This window comes from Podarcis liolepis, assembly GCF_965112155.1.
Source record: "Podarcis liolepis genome assembly, chromosome: 7".
NCBI lineage: Eukaryota > Metazoa > Chordata > Lepidosauria > Squamata > Lacertidae > Podarcis > Podarcis liolepis.
Window position 1 is genome coordinate 16,749,676 of NC_139561.1, and position 25,441 is coordinate 16,775,116.

General features: G+C 47.0%; 2 protein-coding genes across 2 annotated transcripts; both read left to right on the top strand.

Annotated features, from left to right (window-relative positions):
* Window positions 1-7,473: 7,473 nt before the first annotated feature.
* On the top strand, window positions 7,474-13,567 carry LOC310711193 (F-box only protein 6-like). The gene is made up of 4 exons (XM_083512728.1): window positions 7,474-7,586; window positions 9,421-9,516; window positions 11,148-11,277; window positions 13,235-13,567. Exons 1-4 carry the CDS (start codon window positions 7,504-7,506, stop codon window positions 13,388-13,390), a joined length of 465 nt encoding a protein of 154 aa, XP_083368854.1. The 5' UTR covers window positions 7,474-7,503; the 3' UTR covers window positions 13,391-13,567.
* Window positions 13,568-15,290: 1,723 nt separating this feature from the next.
* On the top strand, window positions 15,291-25,334 carry LOC310711182 (F-box only protein 44-like). The gene is made up of 6 exons (XM_083512709.1): window positions 15,291-15,468; window positions 17,392-17,643; window positions 19,693-19,870; window positions 21,513-21,608; window positions 23,508-23,637; window positions 23,827-25,334. The coding sequence occupies exons 2-6, from the start codon at window positions 17,406-17,408 to the stop codon at window positions 24,124-24,126; spliced, it is 942 nt and encodes a 313-aa protein (XP_083368835.1). The 5' UTR covers window positions 15,291-15,468; window positions 17,392-17,405; the 3' UTR covers window positions 24,127-25,334.
* Window positions 25,335-25,441: the final 107 nt, after the last annotated feature.

Genomic DNA, 25,441 nt, shown 5'->3' on the forward strand with positions numbered 1-25,441 from the left:
AATGTTTAAAATAATATCAGTTATGTCTTTAGGGTAAATTGACAATAAGTATTTTAAACCTAAATTCTGATTATTTGAAGGAACAAAAGAATACACGAAATAAGGTTATAATTTGCTGATCAATTTTATTGTAAAGAACGCATAGTGCGGGAGACGTGGGGAAGTCCGGTTGGTAATGGAAAAACGTTTTGAAAAGATGACTTTCTTTTTCTTTTCTGTTATTTCTTTGTATATCTGACTGTGTACTTTTACCTGGAAAAACATAATAAAAAATATTTTTTTTAAAAAAGACGCCTGCTTCTTGGGAGGAAAGCAATGACAAACCTAGACAGCATCTTAAAAAGCAGAGACATCACCTTGCCAACAAAGGTCCGTATAGTTAAAGCTATGGTTTTCCCAGTAGTGATGTATGGAAGTGAGAGCTGGACCATAAAGAAGGCTGATCGCCGAAGAATTGATTCTTTTGAATTATGGTGCTGGAGGAGACTCTTGAGAGTCCCATGGAAGAAGAAGATCAAATAAGAAGAAGATCAAACCTATTCATTCTTAAGGAAATCAGCCCTGAGTGCTCACTGGAAGGACAGATCCTGAAGCTGAGGCTCCAATAGTTTGGCCACCTCACGAGAAGAGAAGACTCCCTGGAAAAGACCCTGATGTTGGGAAAGATGGAGAAGGGGACGACAGAGGACGAGATGGTTGGATAGTGTTCTCGAAGCTACCAGCATGAGTTTGACTAAACTGCAGGAAGCAGTGGGAGACAGGAGTGCCTGGCGTGCTCTGGTCCATGGGGTCACGAAGAGATGGACACAACTAAACGACTAAACAAACATGCAGTTGTGCTGGACCCAACACAGTCCTTCTCAGAGTTGATCCACCGAAATTGTTTAACCCAAGTTACTCTTGTCCACGAATGTCAATGGGCCTACGCTGAGTAGGACTTGCACCGCAGACAGCCCACTGCCTACTACTCAGAAGTAAGCCCCGACTATTTCCGTCTGAGTTACTCTTGGGTAAGCAAACCCAGGATACCCCCCAGAAAATGATTAAGAGGATAAAGAGCAAAGCCACAGCAGCTGTGCGTAAGGCCCTCTAAATCGTATGCAAATGAGCCTTGCCCAGGATTTCTATAAAGGGAGGTGCTATGGGAGGAGGAGGGGGACACGCCCAACTTCCATCTTGCTCCTCCCCTTCCTGCTGGTTGCTCAGCGGGGCAGAGACTCGACTTCAATTTGGAGCCTACACGGTTTTGTTTCCTGCACCCTTCCCAAGTTAGTATTATTTATTTTGTTTTATTGCCTTTAAATCCCACCTTTTTCTCCAAGAAGCTCAAGGTGTTGTACATGGCTCTGCCCCCTCCTCACTGAATCTCTACAACAACCCTGTGAGGTAGGTTTGGCTGAGAGGTAGTGAGTCGCCCAGTGAGCTTCATGGCTAATTGGGATATTATTATTATTATTATTATTATTATTATTATTATTATTAATTAATAATAATTAATAATAATTTATTATTTATACCCCGCCCATCTGGCTGGGTTTCCCCAGCCACTCTGGGCGGCTTCCAAAAGAATATTAAAATACTGTGATACATCAAACATTAAAAGCTTCCCTAAACAGGGCTGCCTTCAGATGTCTTCTAAAAGTCTGGTAGTTGTTGTTCTCTTTGACATCTGGTGGGAGGGCATTCCACAGGATGGGCGCCACTACCGAGAAGGCCCTCTGCCTGGTTCCCTGTAACTTGGCTTCTCGCAGTGAGGGAACCGCCAGAAGGCCCTCGGTGCTGGACCTCAGTGTCCGGGTAGAACGATGGAGGTGGAGATGCTCCTTCAGGTATACTGGACCGAGGCCGTTTTGAACCCTGGTTTCTCAAGGCCCTAGTCCGACACTCTAACCATCGCACCACACTGCCCCTAGAAGTTTTTAGGCAAACGAGGAGCCTCTTAGCTTTGGGCTGTTAACAGAGAAATCTTTCCCTTGGACAAAAAACAAGGACACCAGCCAGGAATACCAGAGCAAAACAGCAGCCAGTAGGCTTGGTCTTTATTGGAGACTTTCGCCACAGGACTCCCACCTGCCACAAGGTGGAACAAGATGGAAGCCCCGAACAAAAAAGCCCCCAAACTTTTATTAGCTGCTTATCCCCATGTTACACCCCACCCAAACTACATCACTAATACATCATGGTTACATCATGAAAGGGGAATTCTGGAAGCAGTAATCTGAGCATCCTAGACCCTGCCCCATGGTTCTCCTTGCCCTCCACCAAACACCCATCAAGTGTAACAAAATAGATATTTACATTTCCCTGTTTCCCAGCCAAGTTAATCACACCCTTTGGTCTTCATCTGGGTTTGTTATTTCTGGAATGGCTACCTGTCTGGCACTCGGGTATCAGGATGCCAGGAATCACTCAGGCAGAGAGGGCTGCTGAGTAGCTGAGCTCACATGTCTATATGAATTTCTGGTGTTTTCCCTGTGAGCCAGTACATAGATAAATTTATCAGTGAATTGTTACATTTGGCATCATGCAGCAAAGGCCCTTTGAATAGACAGGAAGAAACTGCAATGAAGTGTTTTGTGGGGACAAATCACAAAAGTGATTGTGCTGATTTTGGTAGTGGGCTGCATGTGCATATCTGCTGGAGGGGCAACCCCCCCCCCAACCTATACATAAATTCCTGCAACTGGGCAGGACCCAAAGAATGAGAGAATTGAGCAGTTAAGCATCTTTAAGTCTCTCTAGCTAGTTTCCAACTCAGAGTAGACCCAGTAGAGTTAATGGACATAACTAGCAGGTTCATTCGTTGCTATGGGCCCGCTCCTGAGAATAATTTAGCTGGCTACAACCCTTGGAATGAGTGGTTTTGCAAACTCCTCTCCCTCTTGGTGGTTCAGGGTGCCTTGGTGCATGTTAAGAGAGCTGGTGGAGTGGACCAGCCCCATCCCTGTTGCCAGTGTGCTCCCACTCACCCCCAAAAAACTCCTGTGTAGTGTGTATAATGGGATAAAGTTACTCTTTACCCCCACCCTGCCTCAATGAATTCAATATACCTCACAATCTATTTTAACCCTGGTCGAAAAAATGAAAGGCATTTGGTTCCCCAGCCTTCTAAAAATGCAGCTGCAGAGTTCAGGGATTTTATACACAATGGACCAGGGATGGAATTTAGAGTTGTCTGGCCTGTCCACTTAATTTTAAAGGATGGGTCTAGCCTGCAAGGTGTGGCATCATGGTTAAGAGTGTCGGAGTAAGACTTGGGTTCAAATTTCACACTGGTCTTTGAAACTCACCGGGTGTGACTTTGGGCTAGTCACTGCCTCTCAGCAAAATGCACTTCGCAGGGTTGTTGTGGGGGGTTAAATAATGAGGGGGCAGAGCTGGGGTGCATCACCTTGAGCTTATGGAGAAAGGCGGGATATATCATCATCAACATTATCTGTTTATTTGTATGCCACTTTCCCACAAAATTGTGCCCAAAGCAGCTCACAACATCTCATGTCATCAATTAAGTACAACAGTTTTTAAAAAATGCATGTTAGAAACAATTAGAAATAATAATATCGACCAAGTAATAGATTTAAATAATCATGCACATTTTATTTGAATGCATAATAATCGCAACGAAGGTCTATTGACTTCAGTGGATAGAATTCTCTGCCCCATGAACCTTAGCCAGCCCCTGCCTGCCTGCTTTTTTTTTTTACAACCAGCCCAGGGATTAGTACTGATTGATGGCACCTTCCTCCTTAAGACTGCAGAACTCAGCAGGGAAGAAACCAGACTTAGCTGGCTCTATTTGTCATTGGCGCCACCTACTGCTGGTCTCCCTGCATTCCAGCCTATGGGCAGCCTCCGTCACTGGGTGGCCCTGACACAGCAACATTGTGTTGCAAGGGCCTTCCTTGGCCTTGTCTATTTCCATGCATGCAGGTGGTATCCCAGCTCAAGTCCCTGTCATCACTAGGTAAGGCTGGGGGACAGCCTTGTCTGAAATCCTGCCAGTGGGTGCAGACAAGACTGAACTAGATAGATCAATGGTTTGACTTAGTATCTCTGCTATTTATGAGAACATCAGAAGAGACCTTCTGCATCGGGCCAAACACCCATTTGTCCAGCTTGTGGGAATCCCACAAGCAGGACATGAGCACAAGTCTGACCCTCTTTTAAAGCCATCCATGCTTGTGCTTCAAATGGGAGAGAGTTCCACAGTTTAACTCTGCATTGCATGAAGAAGTATTTTCTGTTATATGTCCTGAATCTTCCTATAATAATAATTGTACTCCATCCATCTGACTGAGTTGCCCCTGCCTCTCTGGGTGGCTTCCAACGTATAGAAAAACATATTATAACATGTTTAAAACTTCCCTTTACAGGGCTAGAGACGCGGGTGGCACAGTAGTCTAAACCACTGAGCCTCTTGGGCTTACCGATTGGAAGGTTAGTGGTTCAAATCCCTGTGACAGAATGAGCTCCTGTTGCTCTGTCCCAGCTCCTGCTAAACTAGCAGTTTGAAAGCAAACCAGTACAAGTAGATAAATAGGTACTGCTGCGGAGGGAAGGTAAACAACGTTTCCATGCACTCTGGTTTCTGTCACAGTGTTTCTGTTGTGCCAGATGTGGTTTAGTCCTGCTGGCCACATGATCCAGAAAGCTGTCTGGACAAACGCCGTCTCCCTCGGCCTGAAAGCGAGATGAGCGCCGCAACCCCATAGTCGCCTTTGACTGGACTTAGCCTTCCAGTGGTCCTTTACCATTACATACAGGGCTGCTTTCAGATGTCTTCTAAAGGTTATAGAGTTACTCATCTCCTTGACATCTGATGGGAGGGCTTTCCACAGGGTGGGTGCCACTACCGAGAAGTCCCTCTGCCTGGTTTAGTTTCAGTGGATTTAGTTTGAATGGATGCCCTCTTCACTGGATGTCCCCAAGTTCCAATGTTGGGAGAGAAGGAGAAAAACACTTCTTTATCCACTTTCTCAATGCCAAGCATAATTTTTATAAAATTTTATCATGTCGCCTCTTACTCAGCTTTCCTCTAACCTTATACAGTGGTACCTCAGGTTAATAATAATAATAATATTTTATTTATACCCCACCCTCCCCAGCCAAGACCGGGCTCAGGACGGCTAACAACCAATAATAAAAACAAGTTGATTAAAATACAACTTAAAGAGCAAGATTAAAATACAACATTAAAACATTAACAGGAGGAGAAAGGAAAAAAGAAAGAGGGGAAGGGAATCAAATTGATTCTAAGCCAAAGGCCAGGCAGAACAACTCTGTCTTACAGGCCCTGCGGAAAGAAATCAGATCGCACAGGGCCCTGGTCTCATGAGACAGAGCATTCCACCAGGCTGGAGCCAGTGTTGAAAAGGCCCTGGGTCTGGCTGAGGCTAATCTAACTAACAAAAGAGGGCCCAGGACCTCTAGGGTGTTGCTATTTATGGACCTTAAGGTCCTCCGTGGGGCATACCAGGAGAGGCGGTCCCGTAGGTACGAGGGTTAAGTACAGTGGTACCTCAGGTTAACTACTTAATTCGTTCCTGAGGTCCGTACTGTTCTTAACCTGAAGCACCACTTTAGCTAATGGGGCCTCCCGCTTCCGGAGCACGATTTCTGTTCTCATCCTGGAGCAAAGTTCTTAACGTGAGGTACTATTTCTGGGTTAGCGGAGTCTGTTACCTGAAGCGTATGTAACCTGAAGTGTATGTAACCCGAGTTACCACTGTACAGTGGTACCTCGGTTTTCCAACATAATCCATTCCGGAAGACCGTTCAAGTTCCGAAACGTTCGAAAACCACAAAGTGCGGCCTGCAGAGGCGTGTTCAAAAATGGAAGTGTTTACTTCCGGGTTTTCGGCGTTCGAAAACTGAAACGTTCATCAACGGAGACGTTTGAAAACCGAGGTACCACTGTACGTCCCAAACGTTTCAATCTTTCTTCATAGGGGAATCGTTCCATCCCCTTGATCGTTTGGGTTGCCCTTTCCTATCTAGAAGATTTAGTGTGATTACATCCTTCTTGTGTGCTTTTCTCCCTCCCTCTCCCAGTTCTCCTCTCCAGGTGGAGTGGACCTCTTTGAAGGGCGATGGCAAGCCTCTGCGTTTTGCCCGATCACCTCCTGTTGGATATCTTGTCTCTTGTCCCTATGGGTGACCTGATTCGAAACTGCCGTCCAGTCTGCTCCCGCTGGCGGGACCTGGTGGACTTGCCGGTTCTCTGGAAGCGGCTCTTCCGGCGGAAGGACAGCAACAAACGTGTGCCAGTTGTGCCACGTGATATAAAGGCCTACTACATTTTGGGCCGCCTGGAGAAGAATTTGATCAAGAACCCCTTTGGAGAAGGCAAGTCCCTGCTTATTCAGGAGAAATACGAACCAGCCTGCCTTGAGCAGAGAGGGAACTGATTTGCACAGTCCTTTCCGAAAGGCTCTGCTTATAGTCCTTAAAAAAACACTCAGGGTTGGGACATCTGGTCTGCGTGCAGCAGGTCCCAGGTACTACTGCAACTACTATTACTACAATGGTACCTCTGGTTAAGAACTTACCGGTAATTCATTCTGGAGGTCTGTTCATAACCTAAAACTGTTCTTAATCTGAAGCACCACTTTAGCTAATGGGGCCTCCCGCTGCTGCTGCCGCACAATTTCTGTTCTCATCCTGAAGCAAAGTTCTTAATCCGAGGTATTATTTTTGGGTTAGCGGAGTCTTTAACCTGAAGCGTCTGGAGCCTGAACCATCTGTAACCCGAGGTACCACTGTACTACTACTACTAAATTATTATTTATACCCCGCCCATCTGCCCTCCCATCAGATGTCAAGAAAATAAACAAGTACCTGACTTTTAGAAAACATCTGAAGGGATGTTTTTAATGTTTTAATGTTGTATTCTATTTAGTGTTGTATTCTGTTTTCAGTCTGCTGAGAGCCACCCAGAGTGGCTGGGTAAACCCCGCCAGATGGGTAGGGTATAAATAATAAATTATTATTATTATTATTAGTAGTAGTAGTAGTACAGTGGTACCTCGGGTTACATACGCTTCAGATTACAGACTCCGCTAACCCAGAAATAGTACCTCGGGTTAAGAACTTTGCTTCAGAAATCGTGTTCCGGTGGCACGGCTGCAGCGGGAGGCCCCATTAGCTAAAGTGGTGCTTCAGGTTAAGAACAGTTTCAGGTTAAGAACGGACCTCCGGAACGAATTAAGTTGTTAACCCGAGGTACCACTCTATCTACACCACTCAATGCCACAAGTATTTAAATTATGTTATTTAACATGCCCTTTCATAAATTTCCCACTAATTTATAGGTTGTGTGAATAGCACGCTGGACTAGATGGACCTTGGGCCTGATCCAGCAGGGCTCTTCTTATGTTGTTAACCCTTCCCTATCACTTGTCTCCTTTTCCTACAGATGGCTTGGACTATTGGACAACCAAGACTGTTGGAGAGGCCCAATGGAAAATTCAGGAAGTGTCTGAAAAGGCCTCACTGCGACTTGGAATGAGGGACTTTCTTCTGCGGAACCGCCCTGTGGATGATGGGCCCTGTCTTCAGGTTAAAAAATGCTTTGCTGCTTGTGATGGGTAAGGATAATACTGTTTGATCTGGGATTCAGCTGGAGATGGGGAGAGCGATTCACTGTTTTCCTGTGGGGAATCTTGGGCCGGCATGGAAGCCTGCCTTTAGATACCCTCTCCTCAATCCTGGACCAGTTTCTTAAAATATTAATAATAATAATCACAACTTACATCAACAAGTTCAACCTATTGAGTTCTTTTTAATAGCCAATAAATTGGTATAGGGTCAGACACACCTGCATGAAACTGCAACCATTCTCTCCCCCCCCCCGCAACCCCCCCCCCCCCATGTACAGTGGTACCTTGGTTTTCGAACTTAATCCGTTCCGGGAATCCGTCCGACTCCTTAAACCATTCAAAAACCTATTGGTGTTTTGCAACTTTGACCTGTTGCAGGACCTTAGCCAGACCTTAGCAGAGCATACACAGAGTTCTAGAAAGCAATCAGTTGCAGGCATGATGGACGAAGCAGGAACAAAATGCTGCTACTAGTAACTTAATTACTTATAAGGTGTTTATTATGTACAGCAGACTCTACAAGTTACTATATACATGAACAGATGCACGGATCTTAACTAGCTCTCTCTTAACAAACTCCAAACGACTCTCAGAACACCACACTGACCAACCAACACATTCCAGTCAGTAAGGTCATAAATCATCACGCCTGTGTGAGACTTCAACCAATGGTAGAGCTGTTTCCAAAACTTCGTATCTCTAGGCAGATAACTCAGTCTTCTTGGCCGGCTAGCTCCTAATTGACTCTGTGTGAGCCAGTGTAGTGTAGTGGTTAAGAGCGGTAGTCTCGTAATCTGGGGAACTGGGTTCGCGTCTCCGCTCCTCCACATGCAGCTGCTGGGTGACCTTGGGCCAGTCACACTTCTTTGAAGTCTCTCAGCCCCACTCACCTCACAGAGTGTTTGTTGTGGGGGAGGAAGGGAAAGGAGAATGTTAGCCGCTTTGAGACTCCTTAAAAGGGAGTGAAAGGCGGGATATCAAATCCAAACTCTTCTTCTTCTTCTGTGTGAAGCTGCACAGAATTGCACGTAGTCAAAAAACCCAACAGGCGCGGCTTCTGATCAGTTGCAAGGAGCTTCCTGCACTCAAACAGAAGCTGCGTCAAACATTTGGCTTCTGAAAAGCGCCTGCAAACCGGGACATTTACTTCCAGGTTTGTGGCATTCAGGGGCCAAATTGTTTGAGTACCAAGGCATTTGAGAGCCAAGGTACCACTGTATTAACTTCTCAGGAAGGACCACAGCTCACCTGCTCTGCATGCAGAAAGTCCTGGGTACAATCCCTCGGATCTCCAGGTAGGGTCAGGAGAGATTCCCTGAAACCCTGGAGAGCCACTGCCAGTCAGTGTAGGCTATGCTGAGCTAGATGGAACAATGTTATAAGGCAGCTTTGTATGTTTTATACGCTGATCAGAACACCATGCTGCCTCTCAGGAGGCTAACAGGCGCTAGGAAGAGCGTTCCCACAACCTCTGGTTTCTGGCCTCCTTTCAGCTTTGTGGGTCGTGTGTTGCACAGGGCTGTTTCAAAGCCCTGCCACAGGGAGTGGATTTCAGCTTTGCAACTTCCTTCTTGCACACTAAACCAGGCAGGATCCAGTACCAACCAACCAACGTCCCCAAAATGGAGGCCAGGATTTCCCTAGAGCACCACGTTAATAAGTGGCCAAGCCCCAGTGCCCTTCTGCAATGAGGCTTGCTAGCCATCTCCATGGGTGGGTTGATGAGCCTCCTTCAATGGGCTGCATTTGGCTTGGCGCTTCTGGCGGCCGACTGGAACAAAAGGCAGGATAGTGATGGTGTTACTTTCTGGTTTTCACTTAGGCTCTGCGCCAAGTCTCAGTTCATCATCTTGAAGGACGAAGGCTACTGGGATGAGCTGATAGACAGGGTCAAACCCACTGTTGTGGTGACGGACTGGTGAGTGCAGTGTGTGCCATTGTGGCTGTTGGTGAGTTTGTGTGGCAAGAAGACAGTCTCAAAGGTTCCAGTAGATCAAAAGGATAGAAGTGGCCAATGGGTTGGCCATGTCATGGAAATTCTACTCCATATTGATCCAGAGTAGATTCCAATGTACAGTGGTATCATGGGTTAAGTACTTAATTCGTTCCGGAGGTCCGTTCTTAACCTGAAACTGTTCTTAGCCTGAAGCACCACTTTAGCTAATGGGGCCTCCTACTGCCGCCGCACCGTCGGAGCACGATTTCTGTTCTCATCCTGAAGCAAAGTTCTTAACCTGAAGCACTATTTCCGGGTTAGCGGAGTCTGTAACCTGAAGCGTATGTAACCCGAGGTACCGCTGTATAGTTAGTAGAGTAAAAACTCAAACATGTTGCAGGATTCCCAAAAATAGATCAGAGGCAATTATATTTCATCCAGCAGAGCTTTACTGCTACTGAAGGCAAATGAGCAATATGGTCGCAAATCCAATACATTCAGGATTGGCACTGTCCATAAGAAATCCAGTTGCAGCAGAATTAACTTAAACTTACAATAACTTATAATAAGTTTAAACCTTAACACTAAATATACTCTGTACAGAACACCACACCCAAAGGAAGAGAGATAGAAAGAGAAAGTGAAACCCAGTCTCCTTCTGGCCTTACTTTTATAGTCTGCATGAGCTTGACTGAAAGAGATAACAGAACCAATTTAAACCAGCTGTACTGGGCTTCTCTGAAGGAATAACCCAAACATCATGAACCTTCTGCTTGTTTCTTTCACACAGAGAAGCTTCCAGAACCCTCTTGAATTAATTAGAATAGGAAAGATCTCTACACATCAGATCAATACTTTCTGGACTAAGAAATGCAGATGGACAGGACAATGGCGCAGGTCTGATTGAACCTAGGGTTCAGGACCATGGGAAGTTCCAGAGTTGGCCAGCGAGTTAGATGGATTGGGACAAGTGTGTCTGATAGGACCTGGATTTCAGGACCACGGACAGTTCCAAAGATGGCAATAGGCTGCAACAGTGGTCCAACTTTTTTGGACCTGTGCAGGCTTTCACTACCATGCCAAGCCCAGCTTTGGTGGCGTGACAGCTTCCTTAAAATATCCACATTGCTTTCCTAAGGTGGACAGTGACTGACTGCCAGTTACCCTGGCCAGCAAAACTCTGTCATCATGGCTTCTAACAACATGGGTGGGGTGGGCTCCAGCAGGGGCCTCTGGCTGGTAGCTGGAGTGTGCAGGATTGCTGGCTCTGAAGTTCAACTCCTGAGGGGTTGTATTTTCCTTTTAGACAGGGCTGCTGGATGAGACCTTCACAATCCTTGTGGGTACCAGAATCACGGGTTGCAGTTCTGTCCCAGCCACAGGGTCATCCGCTACCAGATGCCCAGTGGTGATCGGCAGGAGAGGGGCCAAGATGATATCTGTTACAACTTTGACAATTATTAGAGGAAGAGAAGAGGATTCTGGGCTAAGCTGGGCCATTGTCCTGATCCACCAGCCAGGCTCTTCTTAGATTTTAGCTCCTTGTGAGAGTGAGGATTCAGTACAATTTTTATGGTGTGGCATATTCTCTGTTTCTCTGTCTCTCAATATAGTTTTTACTGCACCAAAGGCACCCAATACCAGCTGCGGGTACAGCTGTTATCAGCAGACTTCAGGGTCCTAAGAGAGCGGTGTTCTGAAAACTTGTTCATGAATGGATCTAAACATGGAAGGTGGCGAGAGGTAAGAAGGAAGACGGTTTGGAAGCTTCAGCTGGTGCAGAATTTGGCGACCAGGTTGCTCACCGAGGCAAGATGGTTTGAGCATATTACACCTGGCACCAACTTTATCAGCTTCCAATTAGTTCCTGGACCCAATTAATTAAAAAGTGCTGGTTTTGACCTATAAAGCCTTAAACAGCTCAGGACCGTAATACTTCAAGGACTGCCTCTCCCCATATAAACTGACCCAGACCCTGCAATCATCATCTGAGACCCACCTTCGTGTGCCCCTTCCAGAAGGTGGCAACCCAAGAGCCGGGGCCTTTTCTGCAGTGGCTCCTCGTATGTGGAATGCTCTCCCCAGGGAGGTTCACCTGGTGCCTCATTATATATCTTTAGGTGCCAGATGAAAACGTTTCTCTTCAACCAGGCCTTATGCTGATTAATATTCTATAGCCTTTAAAATATGTTTGTGGGAGGGAGGTTACTGTTTTGTTGTTTTTGTTTTGACCATTTATTTGTGCTTTCACCTTGTATTTTCACCTTGTGAACTGCTCTGAGATCTTGAGATGAAGGGAAGTATATAAGTCGAATAAATAAATAAAACTTAACTGTAAGCCACCCAGAGTCGCTGGGAAAACCCAGCCAGATGGGCAGGGTATAAATAATATATTTTTTTTTTACAGTGGTACCTTGATTCCTGAACGCCTTGGTACTCGTACGTTTTGACTTCCGAACAATCGAAACCTGGAAGTGAGTCTTCCGGTTTTCTAACGCTTTCGGAAGCCAAACATCCACTGTGGCTTCCACTATTGTTTCTGCGCACCTGCACCTTGGTTTTGGAAAATGAATGGATTTCTGGAACACATTCTGTTCAGGAACCAAGATAACACTGTTTGGTTTTATTTATTTATTTATTAATAACCCGGGTGGAAGGTTGGGGCCCCAGGAGTCGCAGTCTGCAGCAAATGGGTCCTAAGAGAGATTTCTGCCTTGCCCCCTATCTTTGTGGGGTTCACCTCTGTTGCACAATTTCTACTGTGCTCTTCCATTTTGGAACAGTTGTGTGTATTCCGTAACTGTCTCGATATAACTATTCATTCCATTTACAGCTTTTAAAAGATTACTGTTGCATTTTTGTTCCTCTTGCATTTATGGCTGTTTTTATTACGTACTCTAAAGGTAAAGGTAAAGGACCCCTGACAGTTAAGTCCAGTCATGAACAACTCTGGGGTTGTGGCGCTCATCTTGCTTTACTGGTTGAGGGAGCCGACGTTTGTCCGCAGGCAGTTTTTCCGGGTCATGTGGCCAGCATGACTCTGGCGAAACCAGAGCAGTGCACGGAAACACTGTTTACCTTCCCGCCAGAGTGGTACCTATTTATCTACTTGCACTTTGACGTGCTTTTGAACTGCTAGCTTGGCAGGAGCTGGGACCAAGCAACGGGAGCTCACCTTGTTGCGGGGGTTCGAACCACCGACCTTCCGATTAGCAGGCCCTAGGCTCAGTGGTTTAGAGACCACAGTGCCACCCACGTCCCTTATTATGTACTCTAGACAAATTTTATTTTTGGATTAGCAAATCTTACTTTATTTTTGCATTTGCAAATCTTATTTTGAAAATTACAGTGGTACCTTGGTTTCTGAACGTCTCTGTTGACAAAGCTTTTCGGTTTTTGAACGCCATAAACCCTGAAAGTAAATGCTTCGGTTTTCGAACACACCTCAGAAGTCGAACATGCCGAGATACCACTGTATGTTCTTTTCCTCAATTTTGTTTTTGAACGTTTCAGAACTCGAACGGTCTTCCGGAACGGATTATGTTTGGAAACTGAGGTACAACTGTACTTTGAAATAAATGCTGCAACAGCCTTCCCTATGGGACATTTTGGTGAAGGGACAGGCAAGGAATAATAATGCATAAATGAAACTTTACCCAAATCACCACCCATCTTTCTCTCCCCCCCCCCAATCCTGTAGGTTTGTTACTCCATCTTTGGCTGCCCTCCTGGTGTCCGCTACATCTACTTTGAACACCGAGGCCAAAATGTCAACGAACGTAACCATAAGGGTGTGCGCATAACTAACACCAGCATCACCCTTAAGTTTACTTACACTGTTGGTCAACGAAACTGATTTGCTGAATTCCCTTTGAAGCTGGAGAGAAAAGAAAGCACACCCCTTCTTTGGCTGGGCCAATTGTTTTTTTACTTGTTCTTGTGCGGGTGAGACTCTTACAAGGTATTTTTTGGTACCGCAGAATAAATGCATTTTAAATTATTTTTGTGATCTGTTGCTGTTGCCACATGTCTGTACGGCCTCTCGCTTTCTGAGGTAGGACACATATCAATATATATATTGAAATGTGGCAAAATGGTCAGAGTGTCAGACTAGGACCTTGGGAGATGCCGGGTTCAAATCCTGTCCCCCCCCCCCACTTCGCCATGAGGCTTACTGGGTGATTTTGGGCCAGTCATGGCTTCCTGGCCTAACCTACCTTGCAGGGTTCTTAATGGGGGAATTAAATGAGGAGGGGAAGAACCATGTAAGGCACCTGGAACTCCTTGGAGAAAAAGGTGGGATATCAAATTCAATAAATAGACATTAAAATACAGGAAGGGAAGGCAACAGGAGAATGTTGTTGGCATCCATCTGCCTCGGAAACAATGGTAGAATGTGCCTTTGGGAGTGAAGTCAAACTGTTGGGAGGTTGCAGCGTCTGCTGTGGCTGCAGAGACCAATGCCAAATGAGGGCAGGTGAAGGAATAATAATAATAATAAATAATAATAATAATAATAATAATAATACAGACATACATACATACCACACCTATCTGGCTGGGTTTCCCCAGCCACTCTGGGCGGTTCCCAACAGAATATTAAACAGAACAAAACATCAAACATTAAAAACTTCCCTAAACAGGACCGCCTTCAGATGTCTTCTAAAAGTCAGATAGTTGTTTATTTCCTTGACATCTGGAGGGCGTTCCACAGGGCGGGCGCCACCACCGAGAAGGCCCTCTGCCTGGTTCCCTGTAACCTCACATCTCGCAGTGAGGGTACCACCAGAAGGCCCTCGGTGCTGGACCTCAGTGTCCATGCTGAACAATGGGGGTGGAGACGCTCCTTCAGGTATGCTGGGCCAAGGCTGTTTAGGGCTTTAAAGGTCAGCACCTGGTTGTGCTGCTGCAGATGCACCATGGCTGTTTCTTTTTTCTGCTTTCTGCTTTCTGAACCAACACCATCTTTCCGGACTTGATGAGGCCCTAAGCTACTGAAGGTAATGGGCCCCTTTATATGTCCAGCTGTCCTTTGTCAACAACAAATGGTCGCTGGTTTTTTGTGTTGAATACATGCTATATGGTAATTTATGGACCTAATAGGTATCTAAAGCCATTTTTTTGTTTTTTATCTTATATTTTGGAAATGTACATCCAGTCCCCCCCTTTAAATTCTTTGGGGCCCCCAAGAGAGTGGGGCCCTAAGGTATAGCTTGTTTAGCTTATACGTAAATCTGGCACTGGGTTGGCAGAAATGTCCAAATGTTTCTTTGAGTTGTCCTTGGATCTTCCCGCCCCACTTGCCATCCTCCTCCCCACGCCACATTACTTGAGAACCTATGACCCCCCCCCCTTTCGTAATTTAAAACATAAAAGCAAGAAGATGTCCACCTCTCTCCCCCTTTTCTTTCTAATGTCTCAACAAACAAAACTGATCTGTTAAAAATGTTACTTGGGGGGGGCAAAAGGAGAGAGAGAGACATTGCACATACGTTTGTAAACCAAGAAAATCTGTAATAAAAATACATTTAAAAAAAGAGAGCAAGAAGATGATTCAGAAGCTGCGCTCTTCTGACACGAGGGTAAGACCCAAAGTCCGTCGTGGGATTTAACTTCCTAGTTAACGTCACACCTCGCGCGTTGGACTGCAGGAGGACCGTATCTGCAAGGAGCTGCGTGAGGACAGCAGACGCGCGTCATCGCCTTGCCCGGGATTCCCATCTCCGGACCGCCCACGGAGGGGGAGGCGCCGCCTGCGTAGTCCGCCCCGCCCCTCCCCGGAGGAGGCAAAGCAGCAGCGGGGTGAAGGGGGAACGGTTCCTGGTTCTTCTTCCCACTTGTCCTGCCTGCCTGCCTGCCTTCGGAAGCTGGAAGCCGAGCGGGGCAGAGACTGCTCATCTTTCCCAGCTGGATCCTGCTCGCTTCCTAGCCCAGGTAAACGCCCCCAAAGGCGGTCCTTTGAGAGTAAGGCGCGCCTGGCTGGGGTGGGGGGACGTCTTAAGTCTTGGGTAAAGGTAAAAGGTAAAGGGACCCCTGACCATTGGGTCCAGTCGTGGCTGACTCTGGGGTTGTGGCGCTCATCTCGCTTTACTGGCTGAGGGAGCCGGCGTACAGCTTCCGGGTCATGTGGCCAGCATGACTAAGCCGCTTCTGGCGAACCAGAGCAGCGCACAGAAACGCCGTTTACCTTCCCGTCGGAGCGGTACCTATTTATCTACTTGCATTTTGACGTGCTTTCGAACTGCTAGGTTGGCAGGAGCAGCGGGAGCTCACCCCGTCGCGGGGATTCGAACCGCCGACCTTCTGATCGGCAAGTCCTAGGCTCTGTGGTTTAACCCACCAAAGTCTTGGGTAGGATCAGCAAAAAGGGAGTTAGTTGGGCAGTGGTCCTGAGAAAGCTTGGGAGCTGTTTGGTAGCAGGGGGTGGTGAAAGAGGATGCCCCTGAACATGTGCAGAGTGCCACTTTTCCAACATGCTCATGGCCTCAGGTCAATGCGAGAGAGCAGGAACTGAAACTGGAGAATTGTCTTGCTCATAAAATCTTAGGGTTCTGAAGACCCTCTCTAGTCCAATTTCTGCAATGCAGGAATAAAGCTGTCCCACATGGGGATTGAACCTGCGACCTTGGCGTTATCAGTGCCACACTTCTAACCAACTGAGCTACCCAGTAATGTATCATGCCTATTAGGGTTTGCACGGAATGTTCTTTTATGCCCCCGGCGACAACCCTGCGAGGCAGCCCAGTTCCTATATGCAACCTCTGGATTTCGGAATCTGAGAATACCACTCAGGGAGTGGAGTAGGGGCTGCTGGCATCATGCCCTGTTGTGGGCTTCCTGGAGGGACCTGGTTTGCCTGCCCCCCCCCCCGAAGGGTCACAGGATGCTGCATAAGATGGCCCTTTGTGGTCTGATCCAGAAAGGCCCATCTTGTCTCCCCTTAAACCTCCCCATCGCAAAGGGCCGTAGCTCAGAGATCTGCCTTGCATACAAAAGTCCTCAGCATCTCCAGTTACAATTGGGAGACTTCTGCCCAAAATCTTGCCAGTCAGTGTAGACAATACTAAGCCAAGTGGGCCACTGTTCTGACTCAGTATAATAAAGTTCCTATTTAATGTAGCCGTAATTTGGAACCATGAGGACTAGAATCTTACTTTGTTTTTAGGGAAAAGACCACAGTAGTAGAGTGTACAGAAAGTGCTAGGTTCAGTTCACAGCATCTCCAGGTTGGGTTGGGACTATCCTCTGCCTGAAGCACTGGAGAGCCGCTGCCAGTCAGTGTAGACAGTACTGAGCCAGATGGACCAGCTGGCCTGACTCTGTATAAGGCAGTTTCCTGTGCTCCTATAAGAAGCAGAGAGGGATAGGGATGGGGAACCCACAGGCAAATCCTCTCTCCCCAGGCTTTGCCCATCACCAGCCTTATTTCATACCTTCCTTAAGAGTTTTTGCCTGGCCTGAATGTGTTCTTGAACTCAGATCCTGCATCTGGCTTGCCTGGATGGAGGACAAAGAAGTGTGTGAGCTCCTCTGCTGTACAAAAAGTTCCAAATTAATATTTGCTGCTGGCCCCACCCACCATTGGCCCCCGGGAGACTCCCTAGAAAGGAATGTGGCCCTCATGCTGCAGAAGATTCACCACACAGATCTATGGCCCACCTATGCAGCAGAGGCAAAAAAAGTCTGAACCGGGGACCACCTGCACCTGCTCTTCTCCTTTTGCTTCTGAAGGCCTCTGACGCTTGGAGACAGCTTCCACGTCAAGGATGCTCATGAGATTGGCATCTGCTTCCTGCAAATGGACTTCATGTGACCCTCTTCCCTTTTATGGTTCTGTTTTGTTTTTCTTCTTCGCAGGCCCTTGAAGGGAGATGACGAACATTGGCAACTTGCCAGACCACGTCATGCTGGACATCTTGTCGCTGATTCCTATGAACGAGCTGATTCTCAGCTGCCGGCTGGTCTGCTCCCGGTGGAGAGACCTGGTGGACTTGCCCATCCTCTGGAGAAGCAAATACCGCCATAAAAATGAGAACTTGAAGAAGACCAAAGAGTTCTATGTTTTTTCTCACCTGGAGAGGAACTTGATCAAGAATCCTTGTGGAGAAGGTGTGGCCCTTTTGGCCTTTTCTTTCTTTTTTTCTGAAATGTCTTTCTCAAAGAATCTGGTATTGGGAAAGCTTTGACCCTGCAGATGTTGCTGAACTACAACTCCCACCAGCCCCAACAAGCATGGCAAGTGGTTCTGCAATGTCTGGAAGGCCAAAGCTTGCCTATACCTGGCCTGCTGGTTGGTGGGAGACCACATGTTTGGATTCTCCCCTCCATCAGATAAACTCCTTGCCTGTGGAAAGGAGGCATCTAAGACCACTGGAGTCTGGTTCATTAGGGTAGACTCCCAGTCTCAGTCTGCCCTCAGGTAGCCCTTGCTTGTCCTGCCTTCTTACTTGCGCCCCCCGTCCATGGGGTAGCACTGCCTGTTAATTTCCTCCACCTTAATCCCTGTAGAATTCAGCAAGGTGGGGGATGGGGACAAAGCTGGAATCAGTTGGCTCTGCCTGCCATTGGGTCTAGCGCCACCTACTGTTGGGCTCCCTGCCTTCCACCCTATCAGTCCCAGTAGGCACCAGTCAGCAGTGGACTAGTATGCGGGTGGCGCTGTGGTCTAAACCACTGAGCCTCTTGGGCTTGCTGATCAGAAGGTCAGTGGTTTGAATCCCCGCGATGGGGTAAACTCCCATTGCTCTGTCCCAGCTCCTGCCAACCTAGCAGTTTGAAAGCATGCCAGTGCAAGTAGATAAGTAGATACTGCTGTGGGAAGATAAACACTTACTGCGCTCTGGTTTCTGTCACAGTGTCCCGTTGCACCAGAAGCAGTTTAGTCAGACTGGCCCCAAGATCTGGAAAGCTGTTTGTGGACAAACACCAGCTCCCTTGGCCTGAAGCAAGATGAGCATCACACCCCATAGTTGCCTTTGACTGGACTTAACTGTCCAGGGGTCTTTTATCTTTTACCTTTATGTCCACAGTTGTTATTATTACATAGTGGAATATTGAAATGTCTGTGTTCAAAAAAAGGTTAGCTGGACCGCATTATATTTCTGAATGAGAAATTTTGGGGTTTCTAGATAATGGCCACTGGGCCCATCACCTCCTGGCAAATATAAGGGGAAGAAATTGAGGCAGTGAGAGATTTCACTTTCTTGGGCTCCATAATCACTGCAGATGGTGACAGCAGCCATGAAATTAAAAGACGCCTGCTTCTTGGGAGAATAGCAATGACAAACCTAGACAGCATCTTAAAAAGTAGAGACATCACCTTGCCAACAAAGGCCCGTATAGTAAAAGCTATAGTTTTCCCAGTAGTGATGTATGGAAGTGAGAGCTGGACCATAAAGAAGGCTGATCGCAAAAGAATTGATGCTTTTGAATTATGGTGCTGGAGGTGACTCTTGAGAGTCCCATGGACTGCAAGAAGATCAAACCTATCCATTCTTAAGGAAATCAGCCCTGAGTGCTCACTGGAAGGACAGATCCTGAAGCTGAGGCTCCAATACTTTGGCCACCTCATGAGAAGAGAAGACTCCCTGGAAAAGACCCTGATGTTGGGAAAGATAGAGGGCACAAAGAGAAGGGGACGACAGAGGACGAGGTGGTTGGACAGTGTTCTTGAAGCTACCAGCTTGAGTTTGACTAAACTGCGGGAGGCAGTGGAAGACAGAAGTGCCTGGCGTGCTCTGGTCCATGGGGTCACGAAGTGTCGGACACGACTAAACGACTAAACAACAAAGATATGGTGGGGGGGGGAGTTTAGGCTGGTAGCAAGATTGGAGATAAGTAAAATCTTATGAACAGGCAGTAGAGAGAATGCAGCTATAAGTTCCCATTTCCCCCAAAATATTCAGATACAGACACATTTGAGTGGATTTGAATGGAGACAGAAAAAGGGCAATTTAAAAGGACACAAAGTTAGCAAATATACATAGCAGTGAGCAGAAACCCCAGACCTGGGGCAACTGTAGAGCTCCACATCTCTCTTAAAGGTAAAGGACCCCTGGATGGTTAAGTCCAGTCTAAGGAGACTATGGGATTGTGGCGAGAACAGGATATTGGACTAGATGGGCCATTGGCTCTCACATTCTCATTTTTTTCTCCCAGAGGGCTTGGACTTCTGGGAAACCCAAACATCTCCAAGGGGCCAGTGGAAAACTAAAGAAATGTCAGAAGTGGATTCCTCAAAACTCCAGAAGTGGGATTTCCTTCAGAGGCATTTCTATGTGAAAGATGACGCCATCCCTTATCAAGAGGTTAACAAATGCTTCGCTGCCTACGGTCGGTGAGGATCACAGCGGTGGCTGAGCCATAATTCATGCATGTAGTTCATAGAATCATAAGAGCTGGAAGGCACCCTGAGGATCATCTAGTCCAACCCCCCTGCAATGTAGGAATATGCAGCTGACCCACTGAAATGAATGCTCATTACTAACTTAGGTTGGCTTCAACCTTTGTGTTACCAGACTCTAACCAACTGGGCTATCCAGGAGATAGTACCTCCTCTTCAAATGCAATACAGTGGTACCTTGGTTTTAGAACAGCTTAGTTTATGAACAACTTGGAAATAGAACGCTGCAAGCCGAGAAGTAGGTGTTCTGGTTTGTGAACGTTGCCTTGGAAGAGGAACATGTTCTGCTTCCTGTTGAGTGTGTTCCATTTGTAAATTGAGTCCCCCGCTGCTAATCAGAGGCTTCCTGTTGAGTCTGCTGGCTGTTGAGTTCCGAGCACCAATGCAACACAGAGGTGATATTCGGAGCTTTTGTTTTTGCTATTTTTTGCTCTTTTGTTTGTGTGGCTTTTTTGGTTTTTTGACTGCGACTTGTTCTCTGTTTTATGGGACTGACTTGTGGCTGTGGCTTATGACTTCATTTTTGTGATTGTGTGGAACCCAGTTCAGCTACTGACTGATTGTGTGACTGCAGAAATGGATAAAAGCCCCCCATCCAAACAATGACTACCATCAGTGCACGTAAGGTGTTTTTTTTTTAGTTTTTTTATCATCTACAATACTGTCTTATTTATTTTATAGTACAGTACATTGATACTTTCAATTTATGGATCAGTGGTCTTTTTGATAGTAAAATTCATGATAAATTGCTGTTTTAGGAGTTGTTGTTAAAAGTTTGGAACAGATTAATCCATTTTGCATTACTATCTATGGGAAAGCATGCCTTGGTTTTAGAACGCTTTGGTTTTGGAACAGACTTCTGGAACAGATTATGTTTGGGAACCAAGGTACCACTGTAATCACAGAAGGGGATAACTCTACACCAGGGTTTCAATTTTTTTTGGGGGGAACTCCTCAGATGTTGTTGGGCTCCATTTTTCCTCTGCCCCAGCCAGCATGCCCAGTGGTCAGGGATGTTGGGAGTTGGATGTGTGTGTGTCAAGCAATAACTAAAAGGCCAAAAGTTGTCCATCCCCTCTTTAAAGCTTACAACTGTAGGAACCTTGCAGGATTAGGGTAAAGCCCCATATAAGCCGCATTCACACATTACACTCTGATGTCACTTCAGTAAGTCATGGCTTCCCCCAAAGAATTCTGGGAGCTGTAGTTTAAGGGAGCTGAGAGTTGTGAGGAGACCCCCTATTCCCCAAACAGAGGTACAATTCCCACAGTGGCTTAACCGTCAACCCCTCTTTTCCCAGGGAGCTCTGGGCATGGTAGTTCTGTGAGGGGAACAGGGGTCTGGCAACAACTCTCAGCACCTTTAACAAAGTACATCTCCCAGAATTCTTTGGGGGAAGAAGCCATGACTGGCTAAAGTGGCATCAGAGTGTTTATAATGGTGTGAATGTGGGTATCATCTGACATTCTGCTTCCTGCAACAGCCAACCCAATAGGTGTGCGAAGCATGTATTGAAAGCAGCGTTGTCCAAACTCTCAGGGTGGTTTTTGATGGCTTTCCCATTTTGTGCCTCAGGCTCTGCGTCAAGTCTCAGCTCATCACTTTAAAGGACGAAGGCTACTGGGACGAGCTGATGGATGAGGGCAGGCCCACGATTGTGGTGAAGGATTGGTGAGTGACTGAGCAACTTGTCCTGGCTGGGGGTGGGATCAGACCAGGAAGTACACAGTGAGACAAAGTTCTAAGGTATCTATGAGTTCCACACAACAGGAGGGGCCAGTGGGTTGCAGACAGAGGAACAGGTTTTGGTGGACTATGGACAAATCCAGAAGTGGCCAGTGGTTTGGACACAGAATAGTGAGTCTGGCTAGAGGTTGGTAGACCATGAGACTCATAATCTCAGGGTCATGCACTACGCTGGGCAAAAGGATTCCTACATATACTACATGAGGAGGAGGAGGAGGAGTTAGGATTTGATATCCCGCTTTATCACTACCCTAAGGAGTCTCAAAGCAGCTCACAATCTCCTTTCCCTTCCTCCCCCACAACAAACACTCTGTGAGGTGAGTGAGTTTGAGAGACTTCAAGAAGTGTGACTAGCCCAAGGTCACCCAGCAGCTGCATGTGGAGGAGCAGGGAATCTAACCCAGTTCACCAGATTACGAGTCCACCGCTCTGAACCACTACACCACACTGGCTCACAGTGACCCTCATGGTCCCTTCCAACTCTACAGTTCTGTGATTTTATGCCAAGGCATCCTAGCCACGGGTGGGTGGGGACATGCTGTCTACTCTCACTCAGCATGGCATGGGGATTCAGTTGAGTTTTTCACAATATGGGATATGTCGTTTTCTCTCACTTCTCAGAGCTAGGTAAGGTAAAGGTACCCCTGCCCGTATGGGCCAGTCGTGTCCGACTCTGGGGTTGCGCGCCCATCTCGCTTAAGAGGCCGGGGGCCAGCGCTGTCCGAAGACACCTCCGGGTCACGTGGCCAGCGTGACAAGCTGCATCTGGCGAGCCAGCGCAGCACACGGAAACGCCATTTACCTTCCCGCTAGTAAGCGGTCCCTAATTATCTACTTGCACCCGGGGGTGCTTTCGAACTGCTAGGTTGGCAGGTGTTGGGACCGAGCGACGGGAGCGCACCCCGCCGCGGGGATTCGAACCGCCGACCTGACGATCGGCAAGTCCTAGGCGCTGAGGTTTTACCCACAGCGCCACCCGCGTCCCTCAGAGCTAGCAGAAATGAAATGAAACACTACGGCTGGGACTGTTTGGGTGTGCTGACTTTACAAGGAAGCAGCCTGTGTTATCGGAAGCTGTATTTTGTGCACATCTGAAGGAGCAAAGGCTCGTTCCCGGGCCCCCTTTGCTGACTGTAAGGCAAAGGGATGGGGAACCTCTGGCCATCCTGATGTTGTTGAACTCCCAGCTCCCATCACGGCCAACTGCAAGGAGCGATGGGAGTTGGCATCTAGCAACACTTGGAGGGCCACAGATTCCCCAGACTAAAGGAGATGTGCAAGTAGTAGCCATTCAGAAAAAGCTGCACACGTTGATTATACCCATGAACATCCAAATGTGTCAACTGATAAGGGAAAGGAAGGGCCTGGTGGCAGCCCAAAATGACATATTTGTGCTAGTGAACTTCAGTAGTGGTTATTAGGTCACACAAACACACCACTTCTCTGCTGTGTAGCGATATGCGTGAAGGCCACCATTGTGCCTTCATGAAGGAGGAGAAGGGGACATTGCTGCATCCCAGGTTCTCTGTGGAACGTAACTCACCTTGGCAATTTCGAGTGGCACCCAGTTCAAATTTGATAGCAGAAGTGCCCATTAGGGCTTCATTGATTTCTTCATTTTTAATACCTCATGAGCCAGTTCTCTGCCAGAAGGCTCCTGACAGAACAAGCTCAGCAATGTGATGGTCTTTGCTCTTCCTCTCTCCATCCTGGGGCCAGGGAGATGCTTACATAGGAAGCTGTCTTACACTGAGTCAGGAGATGCAGCGAATCTAACTCTTGGTGTTCTTTTTCCTTGGTCTGCTCTGCCCCTAAAATAAATAGGTTCTATGGTGTTCTTGGCCGCTGCTACCAGCTCTCTGTAAAGCTCTTGTCTGCAGACTTCACTGTGATCAGAGAATATTGTTCCAAAGGCCAGTACACGTGCTATTCAGAAGATGAGGAATGGCGCGAGGTAAAGTCAGCTCGGTTCGAAGAGTGGGGTTGGCTGTGGCACTTGGGTGCATCCAGTGGTAAATGGTTCCTTGCGTATTGGGAGGGGGGGGTAAGTGCCTTCTTCCCCTGCCCAAGTGGCCAATCTGTCCTAAACCCAAGCAACTCTGCCATCACCCCCTCTCTTCCCCCAACTGCTCCTCACATTCAGGTTTCGCACACATTTCACAACTTCCCTCCTGGAGTCCGCCACATCTTCTTCCAACACCAAAGCCAAAATCTGAACTGGCAGGAATCCGGCCTTCTGATGAGAATAGCCAAGCTCTTCAGAATAGCCAGATGCATGAAAACAGACCGAAGGATGAGGATCACCAAAAGCAGCGTCACCATTGGCCCGTTTTCCTTGGACAAAACCATGTACTATAAGGACGGCAGAGAGTTGAGCAGCTGTAGCTTTATTTATTACCGTGGCATCCAGTGTCCCTGCCGTGGCAACTATCTCCACTGGTAACAAGTACTTTTGTTCTCTCCCGTGAGTCCTGCGTGGAGTTCTTCCCCTCGTCCTCCTCTAAAATTTGCACCGGTCTCTATGTCATGTTGTATGCCTGCACCTGCTCACTCTCTCTATAATGGGCATTTCTGGAATTAAAGAACGCAGGCTCTTTCTCGGTGGGCTATGCAGGAGGAGGATGGAAGCTAGCTCTGAAACTGAGATGGTTTTCAGGCAGCAGAGGGTCTTCCGTTTTCACAGCACAAGGTGCAGGGACATGGAACAGGGAATTGACCCATTGAGTGGATAAAACAATCCGTCCGTGCTCTGTCTTATCTAGGGCATTGGCTATTGCCAATTATTTGACTTTGTGGCTCTTGCATTATTTGACTTTGTGGCTATACTTTTTTGGGGGGAAGAACAGTCCTGTAATTCTCTGTGGACTCAGTGTGTTTTTCTATCTGACTACTTAGGTGACCATGTCATTCCTGTGACTTGTGTGTGTCCTATGCCTCAGGCAAGCTTCTGCAGAAGTAACTCTATTAAGAAGAAACTCTATAAGGTTACTATCCGACTGCTGGTTAGGTTTGCTCACTTGAAATTCATGTCTTTTTTGCTGGCAGGCTCCATGTAGAATTGTTACAGAATGAATTTCATTGCCATTTGACCCTGCTGTTTACATTCTCCCATATACCTCTGTCATATGTGTGTGTTTATACAGAGGACAGCACTTTATGCATCTGATGAAGGCAACTCTAGCCCACAAAAGCATCTGCCATAAAAAATGATCCAGACTTTAAAGATACCATAAGGCTCTTTTATTGTTGTTGCAGCAGACATGCAAGGCTACCTGCCTGGCTTTTTGAAGGATCTATAAGGGAATGACAAAGGTTCCCCCATCCCTGCTCTACAGAAAATATTAGGTGGATGGACTAAATGCGGTATCAATGTGTTAAACTCAATGTAAAGTTTTACTGGGAATGTTGATAGCAGACGGGCATTAATTATCGGGGGGGGGGGGGATTGAAGATTAAAATGGGACAGCTCTAAACAGACTTGAAGCAATCACCCATCTGGTTTATCCTTGTGTGAACTTGTTACCTGAATTGTATAGATGGGTCAGAAAGTGACGTGAAATGGTAACAGTCCTAAGTGCAGAGACTACGATGGTGTGAACTGCTGGGGGTGCTTTACATAATATAAGTGCTGAAATAAATAAATGGAAAGACCATGCCACTTCCTTTCTGCATGTGGGGGAACTACGTGAACATTGCACCCCAGGTGAAGGAGACAAGTTTGGAGACCATCTAGGTTTCCCATCTGGTGGTGTAAGTTT

Bases quoted from the DNA above. Each gene is read 5' to 3' on its own strand.
- LOC310711182 (XM_083512709.1), top strand. From the start codon at position 17,406: ATGACGAACATTGGCAACTTGCCAGACCACGTCATGCTGGACATCTTG. The intron at 19,871-21,512 runs GTGAGGATCACA...TTTGTGCCTCAG, and splicing joins TGCTTCGCTGCCTACGGTCG to GCTCTGCGTCAAGTCTCAGC. The intron at 23,638-23,826 runs GTAAAGTCAGCT...CCTCACATTCAG, and splicing joins AAGATGAGGAATGGCGCGAG to GTTTCGCACACATTTCACAA.
- LOC310711193 (XM_083512728.1), top strand. From the start codon at position 7,504: ATGAGGGACTTTCTTCTGCGGAACCGCCCTGTGGATGATGGGCCCTGT. The intron at 7,587-9,420 runs GTAAGGATAATA...GTTTTCACTTAG, and splicing joins TGCTTTGCTGCTTGTGATGG to GCTCTGCGCCAAGTCTCAGT. The intron at 9,517-11,147 runs GTGAGTGCAGTG...CTCTCAATATAG, and splicing joins ACTGTTGTGGTGACGGACTG to TTTTTACTGCACCAAAGGCA.